The sequence below is a fragment of the Chelon labrosus genome, assembly GCF_963514085.1.
Source record: "Chelon labrosus genome assembly, contig: SCAFFOLD_113, whole genome shotgun sequence".
In the NCBI taxonomy this organism is placed as follows: Eukaryota; Metazoa; Chordata; class Actinopteri; order Mugiliformes; family Mugilidae; genus Chelon; species Chelon labrosus.
The window spans coordinates 38507-58641 of NW_028181586.1; the positions used below are offsets into that span (position 1 = coordinate 38507).

The 20135-nt window shown below is 45.6% G+C and overlaps 1 protein-coding gene across 1 annotated transcript in view; it reads left to right on the forward strand.

Moving 5' to 3' along the window:
* The window catches only part of LOC311509874 (protein NLRC3-like), a gene marked incomplete at its 5' end in the record, with an annotated part of 34269 nt that overhangs the window by 10687 nt on the left and 3447 nt on the right, over positions 1 to 20135 (forward strand). The window contains 4 exons of the mRNA XM_084575312.1: positions 1287 to 1365; positions 1511 to 1739; positions 1909 to 3694; positions 5349 to 5522. Of these exons, the coding sequence (XP_084431438.1) occupies positions 1287 to 1365; positions 1511 to 1739; positions 1909 to 3694; positions 5349 to 5522 (2268 nt within the window). The remainder of the gene's footprint in view (positions 1 to 1286; positions 1366 to 1510; positions 1740 to 1908; positions 3695 to 5348; positions 5523 to 20135) is intronic.

Here is a 20135-nt window from a genome sequence, read left to right on the forward strand (position 1 = left end):
ACAGTAAGTGTCAGGCCTTAGAGGAGGAGACAGATAAGAGACTGATCTTTGAAGCAGAGTAGTGTCTTCAGTCTTTAATCAGCTGTTCAGTCTGTTTCCATGGAGACAAGTCTTCATTCTGTTTGACTGTGGACCAGAGAGAGAGAAGATGAGATCTGTCTGAGGAGAGGAGGAGCTAAACTAATGCTAAGCTAACCAGAGTTCATATAGACACAGTCTGCACATTAGTATGAAACGTTGAGGAAGAGAGTCAGCAGCTCCACGTCTGAGGCCTCGGCCTGCAGGTCTTCTTCATGGTAGAGACTCAGATGAAACTCATCAGCTGTAACGCTGCAGAGGAAGTGGAGCTGGAGAATAAAAACTCCTGCTTCATCTACGTTCTAGTCTTCATGGACACTCGTGACCTTTGGTTTATTCCTGAAAGAGTCAACATTGTTATGTCCAGAAACTAAACTGAGACAAAGACGTCTGGACTAGAAGACGTTTCCTCCAAGTGTTCAGCTCTAAATGACTGGTGGGGAGTTTAGGTTTTTATCACCTGAAGGTCACATGACTAGAGTCTGTTAATGACCTGATACTCACCTGGACCTGGACCTGGACCTGGAGGAACCTGTTCTGATGAACCTGGTGGTTCTCTGATGATCCATTAATGTCCAGAGTCTCCTCAGATGTTCAGAACATGTGGACATTGTTGCCCCTTGTCCTTCAGGTGTAGGTGGACAGCTGAGTCCTGACCTGAAGACCTTGTTTGAGTCGTAGAGAAGATAAACTCAGGATGAGTTGGGGGGAAGGACATCCAGGCTATTTTGTGTAGACACTTTGTTTCTAAGTGTCCAAAGTTAAAATAGTGAAATATGTTTGAGGAGACAAAGAAACAGCTGATGGCTCTGAGGTGAAGAACATGTGCCTCGCTAGGATTATCATCTCTAACATGATCAGTCAGACAGTCTGAGGTTTCTTAATGTTTCTGTCTGCTTTGTTTTCTGTGTGGCTGATAATGGCCTGTCAGTCACTCACTGTGGACTGGTGGACGTTTTACAGTCTTCAGTCTCTGGCTCTGGGTTCCTTCTCCAGCTGATTCATCAGGGAGGCAAAGCTTTATGAAACAGCTGCAGACTGAGCTGTTGATGGTCAGTGGGATCAGCAGGACTAGTAAACCTTTACCACTACAGAGACTCATCTGATTCACCCTTCACATCCACATATCACTCCAGGGACATTTACCTTGTGTTTGTCTCTGTGTGGACAGACATGATGAGAGCTAATTGTTGATGATTGGTCCACAGAGTCCACCAGCAGAGCTCAGAGGTTCTCAGTGGTCAGTCTGCCCAGCAGCATCAGACACAGCTGGACTCCATCTTTCTGGTCTGTACATGTACAACAACTACTTTCCATCATCTCCATGCTGCACTTTGTAGACCAGTGGATTGTCAGTGTGTCCAACATGGATCTGATGTTTGTCTCCATGATTTCAGTCTGCTTGTGTCATTCATATGGTATTCTGTTCCAGCTGCTGGAGGACAACATCATCACTTTTGTGAAGAATGAGCTGAAGAAGATCCAGAAGGTTCTGAGTCCAGATTACCCAGAATGCTCAGAGAGTCAGAGGGAGGATGAGGAGGTGTTGGAGGGTGAGGATGAAGAGCAGCGGAGGAGCAGCAGAGATTTATTTGTGAAGATCACAATGAACTTCCTGAGGAGAATGAAGCAGGAGGAGCTGGCTGACTGTCTGCAGAGCAGTAAGAGGATTTCTCTAAACATTGAAGCTGCTGGAGAAATGGGACATTTACTAATGTCTCCAGAGATGAACCAAGATATATTCACACACTCATTCTTTAGAGCAATGACATGTTGGAATATTTACTGGAGAGTTTATTCATTCATCTTATTTCTTGTTTCTTCATTCAGGACATTTTGCTCCAGTTTGTGGACGTAAAGTTAAATCTGCTCTGAAGGAGAAGTTCCAGTGTGTGTTTGAGGGGATTGCTAAAGCAGGAAACTCAACCCTTCTGAATGAGATCTACACAGAGCTCTACATCACAGAGGGAGGGACTGCAGAGGTCAATGATGAACATGAGGTCAGACAGATTGAAACAGCATCCAGGAAACCACACAGACCAGAAACAACCATCAGACAAGAAGACCTCTTTAAAGCCTCACCTGGAAGACATGGACCAATCAGAAGAGTGATGACAAAGGGAGTGGCTGGCATTGGGAAAACAGTCTTAACACAGAAGTTCACTCTGGACTGGGCTGAAGACAAAGCCAACCAGGACATCCTCTTCATATTTCCATTGACTTTCAGAGAGCTGAATGTGTTGAAAGAGAGAAAGTTCAGCTTGGTGGAACTTGTTCATCACTTCTTCACTGAAACCAAAGAAGCAGGAATCTGCAGCTTTGAAGAGTTCCAGGTTGTGTTCATCTTTGACGGTCTGGATGAGTGTCGACTTCCTCTGGACTTCCACAAGACTGAGATCCTGACTGATGTTACAGAGTCCACCTCAGTGGATGTGCTGCTGACAAACCTCATCAGGGGGAAACTGCTTCCCTCTGCTCGCCTCTGGATAACCACACGACCTGCAGCAGCCAATCAGATCCCTCCTGAGTGTGTTGACATGGTGACAGAGGTCAGAGGGTTCACTGACCCCCAGAAGGAGGAGTACTTCAGGAAGAGATTCAGAGATGAGGAGCAGGCCAGCAGGATCATCTCCCACATCAAGACATCACGAAGCCTCCACATCATGTGTCACATCCCAGTCTTCTGCTGGATCACTGCTACAGTTCTGGAGGATGTGTTGGAAACCAGAGAGGGAGGAGAGCTGCCCAAGACCCTGACTGAGATGTACATCCACTTCCTGGTGGTTCAGACCAAAGTGAAGAAGGTCAAGTATGATGGAGGAGCTGAGACAGATCCACACTGGAGTCCAGAGAGCAGGAAGATGATTGAGTCTCTGGGAAAACTGGCTTTTGATCAGCTGCTGAAAGGAAACCTGATCTTCTATGAATCAGACCTGACAGAGTGTGGCATCGATATCAGAGCAGCCTCAGTGTACTCAGGAGTGTTCACACAGATCTTTAAAGAGGAGAGAGGACTGTACCAGGACAAGGTGTTCTGCTTCGTCCATCTGAGCGTTCAGGAGTTTCTGGCTGCAGTCTACATGATCCACTGTTACACCAACAGGAAGACAGAGGTGCTGGAGGACTTCCTGGGAGGAAACTACAATAACTCACCTCTGGATGAATTTCTGAACAGAGTCATGATTAAATCCCTGGAGAGTAAAAATGGTCACCTGGACCTGTTAGTTCGCTTCCTTCATGGCCTCTCTCTGGAGTCCAACCAGAGACTCTTAGGACGTCTGCTGGGTCAGACAGAGAACAGTCCAGAAATCATCCAGAGAACCATCAACAACCTGAAGGAGATGAACACTGATGAAATCTCTCCTGACAGAAGCATCAACATCTTCCACTGTCTGATGGAGATGAACGACCTCTCAGTTCATCAGGAGATCCAAGAGTTCCTGAAGTCAGAGAACAGATCAGAGGAGGAACTCTCTGAGATCCACTGCTCAGCTCTGGCCTACATGCTGCAGATGTCAGAGGAGGTTCTGGAGGAGTTCAGCCCGTATCAGTACAAAACATCAAAGGAGGGACGATCGAAACTGATCCCAGCTGTGAGGAACTGCAGAAAGGCTGAGTGAGTCCTGATGTGATCATTAACAGAATCAATCAGTGGAGATTAGTAGTTTAGTTCTTCAGACGTTCTCATTCTTCTTCAGTGTTCCACTTGTTCACTGCAAACATCACAGTCAGTTGTATTTAGTTCCAGATGTTCTCCAGCTGTTTAAAGCTGTTCTTCTAGTTATTGACTCTTTTCTTTCTATTTCTCTGTCTTATTATTCTCTCCATCAGTAAGTTAGTTTAGCTGAAGCAGCCTCTGAGGCCTCACGTTACAATGATGAGAAGATATTGAAGGCTGTTTCTAGAGTACAGAATAATCCTGAAGTCAGTGAAGTGGCTCCACATCAACATCTCTCTAAAGCTTGTTAAGATCACCATGAGCCACCTTAAACTACTGATCATCCCACACGGAGACTGACCCATCAATGGAGCATTTTATTGACTGAGTTCAATGTTTCATTTTAAGGACAGAAGTCGAGTCACATGGTCTTGTTTTTACGTCTTTCTTTCTATTTGTTTCCTGTCTTGTTGCTGTAGAGAAGAGTTGAAGCAGGAAATGCTCAGAGGTCTGAATATATAAGAGCAGAACGGTAGAAGTCTGACTTGTTAAAGAGATCTGAAACACACAAAGGTCAGAGTTTAGTTTGACAGATAAAACCCTGAGAACATCTTTGTGATGACTTGATGGTGAAAAGAATTCAACCTGATTGTTTGTTCATTGAGTTTGTGCTGAACAACTAAAGTTGAGCCAGTCCTGTGTCCTCCACATGGAAATATTTCACCATGGTCATACTGAATGATGTCCAGGTCTGAGGTTGTCAAGTGATGGGATTCATTTGTGTTGGACCAAAGACTAAATGTTCCACTTGTGGACTGAAGCTGACGGCAGCAGGTCGACAGCAGAGATCATCTTTCCAACTGGAACTGTTCACTGAGCTGAACTCAGTCAAAAGATCCGGAGTCCATTAAACAGTGAAGACAGTCCAGATGTTTGTCTCATCCAGATGTCCTCATGATGGGATCAGATTAGGGTTGCCAACTGTCCCTTGAAAGATGGAATCGTCCCATATTTAGAAACAAAAGTACGCGTCCCGTATTGAGCTGAAACAGGACACACTTTGTCCCGTATTACCGTGAGAATCCAAAATAGTGTAAAATGTCAATGGAATGAATGAATAACAGGACGCTTTATATGAACATTTACGGTAAACTTATTCCCAGGCTGTCTCCTGCTCTGTGACCAATGAGCTGACAGCAGGAATCCCTCTCATCTCATTGGTCGAGGTACTGTTGCTTGTGAAGAAGATACCAGAAGACAACAAAGCAACAACTTTTCCTCACACTTTCTGTTTACACTTTTCTTTTTGCACTACTACAAGAGGAATGTTCTGCTTTCTATTGTTTTATATTAATTTATACAGTTTTAAGTTCAGCAGGACAGGTTTCTGTTTTATTCTGTTCATCTGCACATTCAACTAAACAAAGGTCTGAGAGAGATGATGAGAATGATTGTTTCCTGTCAAACACAGTCAGAGAAGATGAGCTGAACCACTGATGTGGAGACAAAATGTCCAGCAGGATGTGTCCAACTGTCCACTCATCAAACCCATCATGTTCATAGAAATGTCTTCTTCCATTATAATAGATTTTATTTATTTGTCTCATGACAGACTTATTAACTGTGGACTCTCAGAGAGTCACTGTGAAGTCGTGGCCTCAGCTCTGAAGTCCAACCCCTCCCATCTGAAACATCTGGACCTGAGATTCAACATCCTCGAGGATTCAGGAGTGAAGCATCTGTCTGCTGGACTGGAGAGTCCAAACTGTAAACTGGAGACTCTGATGTGAGTTTTCATTTATTTTCTCCTCAGGCTTCTGAAGAATGGAGATCCAGTTTAGATGAGTTCTCTTGTCAGGACTGTCAGATAGAAAAGGAGCTCAAAGAGTTTAAATGAAGGAGCATCATGTTCCTGAACATCAGCAGGTATCTCCACAGTCATCAGACGTGCACAGGTACGGGCTATTGTTGCTCAGGAAACAGCCCGTTTGCCCTTAGTAGCTGAACTGCCCCTCTGGAGAGAGAGCCTTTTGTTTTTGCTGTTGTGTCTACATCAATACAATGAGCCCATAACTGGTAAAGTAGAAGTGTTCATTCATTCATTCATCAGCTGGAACAGCTTGTTCCTGTGGTTGAACAGGAAGTGATAACGTGATCACCAGTGTTTTGGAAACAGTGGCGGCTGCTGGTCTTTCAAATAGGGGAAGCCCAGTTTTGTAAAATTGGCCAATTATTACATCATTAAATTTAACAGGGTTACTAATTAATTCTCCTTATATTGTATAGGCCTATGTTTATAGTTATTATTAGTTAATTAAAGTGCATGAAAATGCACTCTACTGTTATCAGAAGTGTTCTTCGTATTATTATTATCATTCTTCTAACCAAAATTCATTTAATTAATTCAGCTTGAATCGTTTAACGTAGAAACTTCATTCAACTTTTAAACTACAGTGGGTGCAGCTAGCTAGCTGGCTGGCTAGTTTACCCCCTACAATTGCAAATAAACGAACTTTTTAAAACTGAAATGAAAACAAGTAGCAAACTCAATAACGCTATATATTCACGATTTTATTTTGACAGATGGAAATAGTGCGATATATCGCAACAGATAATGAGCAGTAGCTTAGTATTAACCTGGTATTACTGTAACTTCACTCACCAAATATCCGCATGGAACTGACCTAAAATCCTTCGATGCAGAAGTATAGTCTGGTATAGGCTTAAAGCGCTGTCAATCACGACGAGTTCCAGCCACGTTAACAGTTCATCCAATCATCACACAGAAGCTCGGCGTCCTGGTACATCCCACTGCCCATTCACTCCCTGAGACGCCCGGCTTCACTGGAAGTGACGATTTTGGAGCGTTTGTCCAATAAATGTCGAGCTTTGTTGCCCTGAGATCGGCCCATTCTGAAGCCCCATTGAAAACCCATTGAAGCCGAGCCTCAATGGGTTTTAAACGGACCGTGCCATTACAGCAATATGAGAAAAAAATCACGATAGACGAACGGCTAAAACTTATTAACGATTGTGTTATTATAAGAAGTAGCCATGAAGTCGATCATGTTCTAGCACATTTTAGTTTGAGTAGTAACGTAAATTTGTAGTATCTGACGAAATTGCCAGAGGCTGAGCTTCCCCTGCAGACTTAGAGCAATCGCCTCTGTTAGGAAAGTAATTAGTTAGGTTACAACGTTACCATCAATTAAAAGTAATCCGTTACGTTACAGCGTTACCTATGAATAAAAGTAACGCGTTAGAGTACTCGTGCGTTACCAAACATTAAAAGCCGTTTGCAGCGCCTCACACATGCTGCAACTCAGCGACACAGACACACAGCCTCCTTTAAATGCACAGAGAAGTCCTGACAATGAATAACGTCAGTCATCCAACCAGATGAACTCTGCAGGATAACAATACCAGGTGCCCCCCTTCCCCACCTCCCAGTGGTCTGTTCCATTATGCCTCAATGTCAAATTTGGCAGACACCCCCTTAGCCATGGCCTCGAAAAGGCACCAAGAGTCGGGGGCGGAAAAAAGAAAGAAGAAGAGACAGCGGGATGATGCTCGCTCGTCGCTTGCAGGTAAGACAATGTTTTAAATAAAAATGTTAGTTTTGTAGCCCTTGCGTGTATGCATGTCTATGCTTATGCTAGGTAATACTACCGTCAATAAACTTTGTAACGTAAGCTCCTACCAGCCATGTTCATGTTGAAGTGTTACTGTTACGTTGCAAATGATTGATGCTGGCTAGCTAGTTATTTTACATTGTGGATATGGATATGCATTATGGGGTTATTGAATGCAATTCAACACTCGGCTGTTTTCTGTTAACGTTAGCAATCGGCGCATAAGACTAGCATTGCTAGCTAGCAATGCTTTGTTTGATTATGCTTAAACTGGGCTTGCTATTTCTTTTAGCCATCAGAGATATAGTCAGGTAACGTTAGCCTATTAGCCTAGTTTGCTATTCAGGACGCTTTTTTGGCGTTTGTTATCAATTATGATCAAACGATGTGTAGTGAAAAGGTAACGCTACAAGTGACACTTTCACAACGTAATGAAATGATGAGTGGGAAACGGCTCTTGGTAAGGTGAACTTTAGAAAAACCCTGCAACTGAACGTGATGTGATTTTGCCAAATTAGACCGCTTTAGATAAGTTTCGTTGTTCTATGCGGTCATTTTCAAGAGGTTCATAGGCCAAGTGCAACATCTGTTGGTGAAACTGCAATTAGAAAAAAAAACACAATCTCAGTGTTTGTATATTTCCATATTCACAGAGTTGTCAAAATATGTACAGAATTATTATATTGTGCCTCATCAGACCTCTTTTAAAGGTAAAATAGAGTTTTAAATGTTCCAGTGACACATAGGCCTATATAAAAGATGTGTGCAATATTTTTGTATGATGGTTCAATCACAAATGCATTTCAGTAGAATCCCTGAATATTTTGTCTTGTATTTCTGAATGCAGGGTCAATGCTGAAATATGTGCAAGGAGCAACTCAAGGCCTGGAGGAAGAAACAGCAACTAGCAGTTCTAGCCAACAACACCAGCCACCAACCAGCTCAGACCCTGCAAGTCGGCACACAACAGAATCCGCTTCTCAAGGCAGAGTGAGTCCTGTCACTGAGGGACCATCTGAGGGGCCAAGTGGTAATGCAGAGCCATATGTGCCCCCTCCAACTGATCCTGCTCTATGGTCAGCTCACATTTTAGATGCTGATCGTGTGGAAATTGTGCCCTCTGTAGGGCCTCTGACAACTGATGGTAGTGAAAATGTTTGTAATATAGTTCTATAGAATAGCAGAATGGTCTCTTTATAGAGATGTAAAGTCCCTCTGTTGAGTAAATTCTACTGTGCAGTTATGTATGCTTATTTGCAGTTTAAAATGTGCACTTTAAAATTCATACCTCTTAAAATTCATACTTACATGTTATTTGCACTTTTAACTTTCTGTGTTTACATTGTTCAGTTCCAAATCCGTGTTTTTAGTAATTGTGGTGGTATTTGTTATTTGTAATTTTAACCTTTATATATATATATTTTTTTGATGTTTGGTGCCATAAGTAAAGAGAACCTAACTAAGAAATTCTGAATGGTTGTTATTCCTTTGGTGGTGGTTGATTGGTTGATTGGTTGGTTGGTTGGTTGGTTGGTTGGTTGGTTCGGGAGGCGGGGGGGTGGGGGTGGGGGGGAACTACCAAGCATTTGTGCTTAGGGCACCCAAATGGCTAGCTACGGCCCTGGTCAGCAATATGCCACATAGTGTTTTATTCATGAATTATTTTTTGATCAGTTAGAACATATGATCAAAATTCAGGAGTTTCATTTTGTTTGCTACTCATATACACCTACCCAGCCCAGGTAGCCTATATATGAGCACCTAACAAGATTAGGAAACTCCTGAATTAGTTTTAACCTGAATGCAGTTATGAAAGTGCATTTAATTGAGCTTAAGTAAACACAATCTGAGGTAAACAGGTCGCAGATTCAGATCCATTTAGAAATGAACGACCAGTCAACGATCTAACAGACATTTTTACAGCTGCCTCTATGTCAAACAAAAATGATAACAGGCCGAATAACACAAACAATAAAATGGCTCACTGGCACACAGGCAAATGACAAATAGCCTAATAGCTGAACTATGAAAATACTATTCAAGTGTCACAAGCCTAAATTCACTTTACCATCGTCCACTTCCATTTACTCTTCAAAGTAAACGTAGCAGAAGAAGATTTTAGAAACGTCTGTCTGACAGTCGACTTCTCTGAGGAGTAAGAACGAGACTCCTGAGGCTGGAAAGCCTCTCCATGGGTGCACTACCAGGGTGCTAGAGTGGTGCTTCGTTTGGGGAAGTACTTGTGGGCTGGTTGGGGACATGTTCAGGTTCATGGGTTTGTTTGAGTGTGTTACCTCAGGTTACAATGTATGTTCTTCATGTGTCTTGTTTTATTAGATTTTGTCCACGTTTGAGAGGATACCAGCTTTTATTACGGAGATAATGTCAGTATCTGGTAACATAACACATGGCAGTATAAACCATAAATTTACGTTGGTCTCATTGAATGTTAAGGGGTTGGGTCATGTCATTAAAAGGGGTCGCGTCTTCTCACATCTCAAGTCATAAAACCAGACGTAATTGTTCTTCAGGAAACATTGGTGTAAATGAGCAGCGCAGGTTGAGAGCAAGTTGGATTTCCTAAGTTTATCAAACACCTTTTACCCTCAAATCTAGGGGGGTTGCTATTCTTTTCTGAAAAACTCTACCATTTCACCTTGATTGTATGACAGCAGACCCATATGGAAGGTATTTGATGATATCTGGGAACATAAACTCCCTTCTGATAACAATGCTTAATATCTACGACCCAAATATTGATAATCCTGATTTCTTCTGAAAGGCATTTGATTTGATACTGGACTCTGCCCTGAATGTCATTATTGGGGGTGATTTTAATTGTCATCTTGACCCGGTCCCAGATAGACTTTCTACAAAACCACCCCCTGCTGTATCTTCAGTAGGAATTCTGAATGATTTATGAAAACAAGGAATATGGTTGATATATGGCGATCCACCAGGATTGATTACTTTCTGATAGCTGCTGAATTATTGCCCAGTGTTACTGATTCTACTTCTCATAATATTCTAATATCTGATCACAGTCCAGTTTCTCTCAACTTCAGAAATATCGTGTCTTGTCTAAAATATAGCTGGCGCTTCAACCCTCTTCTTTTGGAGGATCAGTCTTTTATTGAGCATATGACTGCACGCATAGACCAATGATAATGGGGAAGTCTCTGATTCTATTTTGCCGCCAGAGATGACTTAGATGCCCCAGTTTCTGACACTGACCTCTTGAATGCTATTGGAGCCTTCCCCTCTGGAAAAACATCCGGCCCAGATGGCTTTGGTTGTGAATTTTATAAATCATTTCATGACAAAATAGTTCCACTGATGCTGAGGATGGTGAACGATTCTATGAGAAGTGAGACCCTCCCCAGTTGATTATATGAGGCACATATCTGCTTGCTTTTGAAAGGGGGAAGGGAAGCGTTGGACCCTGCAAGTTACAGACCGGTTGCTCTCTTAAATTGTGATCTGAAAATAATAACTAAAGTCTTGGCTACGACATTAGGAAGGCATATTTCCACCATTGTACAAACTAATCAGACTGGACTTATCCCAGGTTGGTTTTCTTTTAGTAATGTCTGTCTGCTTTTAAATACGATATACTCAGTGGTAGTGAAAAGTACACAGGCTGCTGTTTTATCTCTTGACGCCCAGAAGGCATTTGATCAGATCGAATGGCCGTACGTGCTGAAGACACTGAAGCAATCAAGTTTATATAACATATCTTTGACGTGAGAAAATCAGAGATAAAAAGTAGTGTTTACGTGTGTAACCTAACCTGTTAGCTGTCATACGTCAATCATTTCATTCCTGTGTTGTCATTGGTTATCAAAGTCACGAGCCCATCAGTCAATGAATTGTGTAAGTGAGGGACTAATGGTGCCGGTTAGTGTGATGTGTAGTGAGCATGCAACAAGAGAGACAGACGCTATGGACCAGAGAGCTAAGACGGAGGCATGGTGGTGTGGGGAGCATTTAAGTTTAGTGGTGGAGGTTGACTACTCGTTGGTCCTGATATAAACTTCTGTGTGACCTGAAGAGGTGAATATGATGCGTCTGCTTGTATCTTGTTCTATATCTAACTGTTCTAGTGTAAAGGGTTAGGGTTAGAGTTCTAGTTTTCAGGCCCCACCGCACACAAGCTTCATCAACAGGCCTGCAACGGTTCAAATCTCATTAATAGAGTGGGTTTTATAAATGAATGTGTGTGGGCCACAGGTTAATATTGAGTTTAGAGTTGTGAATTAAAGCACACTGTTTTAAAGGCAAGTTGAAGATCCTAAAGAGATCAGAGTTAGTTTTAAGAGTATCTTACAAATAGTTTGTTCTTTAAGTTAAAGGAAAGGTGTGAAACCAAGAGAACCTGTGAATTTTATTTTGAAAACCTCTTTATTTACATATTGCATTTTATTTTTACTGGACAATCAAAACCTTTACATTTTATTTTATTTAGTAAATAAATACCTGAGGAGGAGGATTATTGCATTTAAAGTAGAGCTGTGGTCATTTATTAAAGTAACCTATATTATTAGAGTTACATACGTTATAAAAGTGACATATAAAATAGTTGTATCTTTCTACAAGGAGCCCAGGCCCAGTCTCATAGTATTAACCACTCTAGCTTTATATTTAACTATATGGGACCTGGGTTACATATGTTTTAGTTCAAACTGTTATTAAAAGTGTTAAAATAACATTTCATGAAGGTTAAAATAGTTTGATGAATGGGTTAAAAATGTAATAAATAAGTTTGAAATGTTTTTTTAAAAGACACAGAAGTGCATTATTAAATCTTTGATTTTATTTTGAAAGAGCTCATGGTGAGAGAGGAAGTACCAATGGAGAAAGAGGGTAATACTGGTCCCTGATTGGTCAAAGGTGTGTGATTGGTGGGGTCAGACCGGAAGAGAGAGTGAGTGTAAAAATGAATTAGAGAATGAACGAGAACGAGAGACGATGGGAACGAGCGCCGACGAGTCACCTGGCAGTAATGTAATTTAATGAGATAAAGTGGTAGTTTCTGCAGAGTTTACCGCTGGCCACTAGGGGGTAGTATCTTATTAAGACAGCTTACCTTACGGGCTCATTTAGGAGTCGGCCATATTGTTGTTGCCAGCATTTCAGACGTTCCTGTTACAGAGGTTTAATAAGCTGTGAACTTAATTCATGTAAGTCCATTATCATTCTTTATTACTATTTTGTTGCTGTCAAGGTTGGTTAAATTCTTACTGGTATTTATGTTAGACATGTGCATGTAGGAATTACTGATCGTAGCTTATGTTGCTATTTTGTGTATTGTTGCAGGAATTGCTGGTTATAGCTTATGTTGCTATTTGTGTATTGCTGCAGGGCTTCTTCATCGTTGTCATTAAATAAGTAACTTGACATCGAGGAGTGTATTTCTTCATGAAGAAGCCATGGTTGTCATTGAGTGTTCTGTTCCTGGCTGCACGTTCAAAACTGGAGATGTGTCTGAAGCACTCGCCATCGCCTTGTTGACGAATCACGGATTTGTCCATCAGAACCCGCCGGCCCATGCTCCAACTCCACATGGCCCGAAACTTGATCGGCCTAAAGTCGACGTTGGCATTACAGTAGAGGAATGGAACGTGTTCATCCGTCGCTGGGATGTCTTTCGCACTGGCTCAGGCATAGGAGCCGCCCAGGCCCCTTTCCAGTTATTTCAGTGTGCTGGACCTGAACTTGGAGACAGCCTGCTGAAAGCCAATCCCAATATCGCGTCCGGACCCCTGGTGGATCTGACCACCGCCATGCGTTCACTAGCTGTCATTCCAGTTGCCACATGTGTCCTGCGCACCGAGCTGCTTCAGCTACACCAGGAACATGATGAAGCGTTCCGTGCCTTCACTGCCAGAGTGCGAGGAAAAGCGGAGACATGCGCCTACAGTGCAGTATGCGAGTGTGGCAAGGATGTCGACTATACCGACCACATTATCCGTGATGTTCTTCTCAACGGTATTTATGACTCAGACATACGCCGTGAAACACTGGGGATACCTGACATTCTGACAAAATCAGTAAACGATGTAATTGCAGTCGTTGAAAACAAAGAAATGGCCCGCAATGCTCTTCCATCGTCCACTCAGTCAGCCATGTCGTCATTCCAGCGCCTAAAGAAAAACCCACAGACAAGCCCCACCCTGACCCCAGCCCCGGCAGACAGGGCTAGACAAGCCTCGTGCCCGGACTGTAAAAGCACCTTTAAGGTCTTCACAGAGGGTTCTCGTGGATGGAATACCAAGCCTCACCAGATTTGCATCGATTGCTATAGGGCCCGCCGTCAGAAGCGGCGGCGACAGCCATTAATCGACGGTCAGCAGGCTGCCATGGAGTCAGAGCCGATCTCCCAGATTTCAGTGGTTCAGTTCGGAGCACGCCTTGGCCGACGCTACGGGGGCCGTCGCCGCACTCGGACTACACACAGCACTGTCAATAATCCCACACCCATCAGGCTTGAGCACCACATTTTCTCCAGGGGTGAATGGAGGCGGGCCAAGCTCAAAGACCATCCCCGAGTCTTAATCACCATCTCAGTTGACAGGTCAGTCGGACCGAGGGACGGCATCAGCAACCGAGGCTCGGACAATGAGGTGGACATATCCGCTGTTGCAGACACTGGCGCACAATCTGATCTGTGGTCTCTAGAGGAGTTCCTCGCCTGCGGATTCTCACGTGCCGACCTGCGCCCCGTCAATCTCTGTCTGTCGGCCGCCAATCGCTCCCCCATAGCCATTGAGGGAGCTTTCTTCGCTAAGCTTTCGACAGCCTCCAGCGACATAGGTGTGACGTCCTGCCGCTCGATGGTGTACGTGAGCAGCTCAGTTCGGGCGATGTACCTCTCCTATGAGTCATTGCTTGACCTTTGCCTCTTGCCTAAGGACTTCCCATCGAGTAACAGTGGAGGAGGGCCCAGTGGCGGGCATGGCCCTGGCACTCGAGTCACACAGAAAAAGCCCTTGTCTGTTAATGCAGTGAGGTCCGCCAACGGTGGCTGCAAAGACCAAACTAATCCCTGTGACACTCGGTGCTCATGCCCCCAGCGTACAGCCCCTCCACCACGGCCCCAGGCATTACCATTCCTTCACACCGGAGAACAACGGTCGGATGAAAGATTGGCTGCTCGAGAGATACGCCTCATCTACGTTCAACACTTGCCCTCATCGAGCTTTGCCTTGTATGGAGGGGCCACCCATTGAGATGCACGTGGACCCAGCAGCCACGCCAAGAGCATGCCACACTGCAGCCGTTGTGCCTCTGCATTGGCAGCAAAGGGTCCACGACGACCTCCTTCGGTACGAAGCCCTTGGCATCATCGAACGTGTGCCATACGGTGAACCAGTGACATGGTGCCATCGTATGGTGGTCACTCGGAAGCACGACGGCTCCCCCCGCAGGACCGTGGACCTCTCTCCTCTCAACAAATTCTGCCAACGTGAAACCTTCGCCACTGAGTCCCCATTCCACCTCGCACGTCGCATCCCGAAGGACACTTGGAAAACTGTCACGGACGCCTGGAATGGCTACCATAGTGTGCCCCTGCGTGATTCGGATCGTCATCTGACCACCTTTATCATGCCCTTCGGCCGTTGGCGCTACACCAGGGCGCCACAGGGTTTCCTATCATCTGGGGACGGCTACAACCGCCGTTTTGACGCTGTCCTCTCAGACTTCGAGCGCAAAGAACGTTGTGTGGATGACACTATACACTATGACACCGACCTGGTACAACACTGGTGGAGGACCATCAACTTCCTGACACATGTCGGCCGGTCAGGCATTGTGCTAAACCCAGATAAGTTTCAATTTGCGGAAAGGAGCGTAGATTTTGCTGGGTTCAGGGTGTCAGATATTACCATAGAGCCTCTCCCGAAGTACTTGGACGCCATCCGAGACTTCCCAACCCCGGACTCCACAACGGATATTAGAAGCTGGTTCGGCCTTGTCAACCAGGTGGCGAACTACGCCCAGTTGCGCGATACTATGGCACCGTTCAAGCCGTTCCTCAGCCCACGCTGCAAATTCTCATGGTCCTCTGAACTGGAGGAAGCCTTCCAAACATCCAAGCGAGCCATAATCGGAGCCATCCGTGAGGGCGTGGAGATCTACGATATGCGGAAGCGCACCTGCCTCCGCCCTGACTGGTCCAGGCGTGGTATTGGCTACTTCCTTCTCCAACAACATTGTTGCTGCACTTCAGGCATACCGGACTGCTGCTCAGGAGGATGGAGGATCACCCTCGCCGGCTCGCGGTTCCTATCCTCGGCAGAGCAACGCTATGCGGCCGTCGAAGGTGAGGCCCTGGCCGTGGCCTGGGGCCTGGAGCAGACACACTATTTCACACAAGGATGTGACAACCTCGTCGTGGTCACCGACCATAAACCCCTTGTGAAGATCTTCGGTGACCGGACGCTAGATGAGATTACAAATTCACGCCTGTTCAGACTCAAGCAGCGTACCCTACCATGGCGCTTTGACATTGTGTACCTGCCTGGCGTTAGCAACCATGCTGCCGATGCTACTTCCAGACACCCCTCCCTCTCGGGCTCTGTGAACGACCTCTCACTGGGATCGCCTAGCATACCTGACGCCGTGGAGTCAGCACTGATGGCGTCCATCCGTGATGATGCACAAGAACTTGGAGCCATATCATGGTCCCTTCTCGCACGAGAGACGGCAGCTGACACATGCCTCGGCCACCTTTTGTACCTGATCGAGCACGAGGGTAGGGTTGACATCAATGACCCTGTCCTGGCGAGTCTGTCGCCAGTCTGTGAGTCCATCTATGCGCAAGATGGCGTGCTCCTGTATTGCGACCGTGTCATGGTTCCACCGTCCCTCCGTGGAAGGATCCTTCGGCACCTCCATGCCGCCCACCAAGGAACCTCTGCGATGGAGAAGCGGGCCCGTGCCATAGTGTACTGGCCCGGGATGTCGAAGGACATCCAAGCCACCAGGTACGGGTGTTCAGACTGTAACCGCAATGCTCCGTCACAGGCGGCCATGCCCCCCCTACCAGCCTCACCACCGCGCACCCCATTCGAGGCGGTGTTTGCTGACTTCTTTGATTATGGAGGCCGCCACTACCTCGTTGTCGGGGATCGACTCTCGGGCTGGGTGGAGGTCCTAAGCTCCACAGCAGGTACCGATCTAGGGGGCTCAGCTGGCTTGGTTCGCCACATCCGCACGTTTTTCGCCACATTTGGTGTGCCGGAGGAGCTTTCAAGCGACGGTGGTCCAGAGTTCAAAGCTAGCCATACAGAGGACTTCCTCCGCTTATGGCACGTCAGTCATCGCGTGTCCTCTGTCGGTTTCCCACAATCAAATGGAAGAGCGGAAGTTGCAGTGAAGACTGCTAAGCGCCTTCTGATGTCCAACACTGGCCCGACTGGCAGTCTTGATCATAACCGCTTTTTACGTGCCATGTTGCAGTTGCGCAATACACCTGACCCCGACTGCAACCTCTCACCGGCACAGATTATATTCGGCCGTCCCCTTCGAGACTCGTTTCTTTTCGTCAACAGACTGGAAAAATTTTTGAACCCTCACATCCGACCGCTCTGGCGCCAGGCATGGGCGGCGAAGGAGGATGCCCTACGGACCCGGATGTCCCGTACCACTGAGTCTTTGAAGACTCACTCGAGACCACTCTGCCCATTGGCACTTGGCGAGAAGGTATTCCTCCAGAATCAGCAGGGCCCGAGTCCACACAAGTGGGACAGGTCAGGGGTGGTTGTGGAGTCGCTAGGTCACGATCAGTATCGGATTAAGGTTGACGGGTCGGGACGCCTGACTTTGCGCAACCGACGATTCCTTCGCAGCTACACGCCAGCTACCCCTTACGAACTGCAGCGGCCAGCTGCGCTGTTGCCACCTCCCACGACCTTGGAACACCAGCCCCTGCCTGTCCACCCGGAGCCAGTGATGCCCCAGGGCATCATCCCACGAGAAGCAGATGGGCCCCTTGACACGGCTTTGGACACCTCCCCGCCGGCACCCCCTGGTGAGGCTGCCATGGATCTCGGGGCCCGAGCTGACCCCGTTCCGACAGGCATCACCCTGGATGCATCGCTTCCGCCATCGCTGCCCCGACTTGCACAGCCGGGCCGCACAAGGAAGCCGCCTAAACGCTACGAACCTGAGTCGGGCCATTGGATACAGGACTGAGTCCATTACCCTATACCCATTCATAGCTTTCTGGACTGGGGGGGATGCAGAGTTTACCGCTGGCCACTAGGGGGTAGTATCTTATTAAGACAGCTTACCTTACGGGCTCATTTAGGAGTCGGCCATATTGTTGTTGCCAGCATTTCAGACGTTCCTGTTACAGAGGTTGAATAAGCTGTGAACTTAATTCAAGTCCATTATCATTCTTTATTACTATTTTGTTGCTGTCAAGGTTGGTTAAATTCTTACTGGTATTTATGTTAGACATGTGCATGTAGGAATTACTGATCGTAGCTTATGTTGCTATTTTGTGTATTGTTGCAGGAATTACTGGTTATAGCTTATGTTGCTATTTGTGTATTGCTGCAGGGCTTCTTCATCGTTGTCATTAAATAAGTAACTTGACATCGAGGAGTGTATTTCTTCAGTTTCAGTATCTAGAGGACTGTCTGCTCCACATTCTGGACCTGGATAGCTGAGCTACACCTGATTGTGGACAACTAGAGACATTTCTGCTCCAAGTTTCTTTGTAGTTGTGCATGTTTCGCTAGCTTCTGAGCGTCAATTAGCATTCGCTAGCTAAGTGAATGGAGCATTAGCCGCTGCGTAGCTAAAGCAGCTAACTCTGTGGCTGAGCCTTGCTGTTTCTACACGGGACCGTGAGGATTTATCTGGAACACTGCCGGTGGGGCAAGTTGTCGGTCGGACGTCGTCTCAGGCGGGTTGCCTGTGGAGACTCCATCTTTCTTTCACCTGTCTGCTTCCATATTGGGCCATTACCTTCAGCCTCGCCCTTTCATCACAGACTCGGACTGGATCAACTTCATTTAAATCACCAGTGTGGGAACACTTTGGTTTCCCGGTGCAACATAACGGTGATGGCACGCGAGTGGTGGACCGGACAAAGACTGTCTGCCGACGATGTTTGGCGGAGGTGCGGGTACGTCGCTGGAAACACATCAAACGGAAAACACACTGGAAACGGCATCACCCCGTTACCAAAGTTGCCAGTTGCTACCTGACTACCTCAGTTTATCCCTATAAGAAATTGTGCTTTTTCTTTTCCTCTGTATGAACAAAATGAATGAATGGTATGAGAACCCTCCTAATGCATTTGTTGGATGTTTTATTCTAGTTTTTACTTTTAGAACAGGAGGTGGTTTTTAGTTTTTTCACTCTATTGGTGTCTGTTCAAAATCAATGAATAAAGCTAGTTTCCTACATGTGTGAGTTTTTGTTTCTTTGTTCCTGTTGGACCGAACCGTGACTTGTGTGTACCGTTACACCCCTATCATTAACAGAGTTCTTGGTGTCACTAATCATTCTTTCTGTCCATACTGTCTGTGGAGACGTCCACTTCTAGTCTGACTCCAATGAGACAAGATGGAGGACCACATCCACAGTGTTGTGTGGATGAATGATTGTAAAGTTGATCTTCAACTCATCTTGTTCTTCAGCACATCCAGTCAGTATCTTTGTGTTTCCACAGTGTTTCCTGCTGAGCTGCAGTGGAGGGACAGGAACTCAAAGAGGAACTTTGATTAGTGTCAGTCAGACTGCTGAAGCTTCATATTAGTGTCAGCTGAACAGTGGAGTTGTGTTAGGAAGAGACCACTTCACAGTCAGTGTGGACAGCAGGAATCTGAAGAACTCTGTAATGTCCATATGACATGTGACCATAGGCGCCGAAACCGTGGGTGCTCCGGTGCTCGAGCACCCACGGAAAATACTGAGCACCCACGTGTGCCAGACCGAGACAGGTGGCCTTGATTCTTAATTTCCCACGAAGCTGATCGCGTTTAGTTCAACCTTTCATCTCCAATCCTATCTGTATTTTTGAAGAGTGGGCTGTCCTGAAAAATAGCCTACTTTACGGCTTTAGTATGTGGAGTCTATGCGTGTGTGTTCGTGTCGGCCGCTGTCCATTTGCTAAGGTTCTGAAATAGAGAGCCGAGGTCCCGCCCCCTCTACTTCCGGGCCAGGGAACCTATCTTTTGAAAAAATATGAACGGCAGTCTATGGCGAAAGATAAATTATTTTCTGGTCCCGATCGACTTGTGCCTTGGATTATACATATGTTGTTTTTCAGAATAAAAAATGATTTTACATGTCAAGAATGTCACAGTTTGTCGCAAGATAGTTAAGTAAAACGCTATGGAAAATACGTAATTAAATGAACTACAAGTCCCGCATGCTGGCGCGTACAGAACCGACCAAAACGCCCTTCGTGTAACTACAGCTCTCGACATGACCCGATTTATAATGATTTTCACCTCGTTTGATGCTTCTGCCTTCGTCCTGGAAGAAGACGGTAAAGCTCAACAAGGAGACAGCCATAGTTCTCTAGTGACGTACATTGTTAGAGACGAGAGATGTAGTTCACTAAGCGATCTCATACAAAACCTGATGTTGTTCAGCTTATTTACGTCAAATAATTTATCTCTTGACGTGAAAAATTATCTTTTAAATTCACACACATCATATGTGAAATTAATGCCACAATTCGAACGGGACCAAAAAATAATTATGATCTCTCCATAGACTGCCATATTTTTTCGAAAGATAGGTCC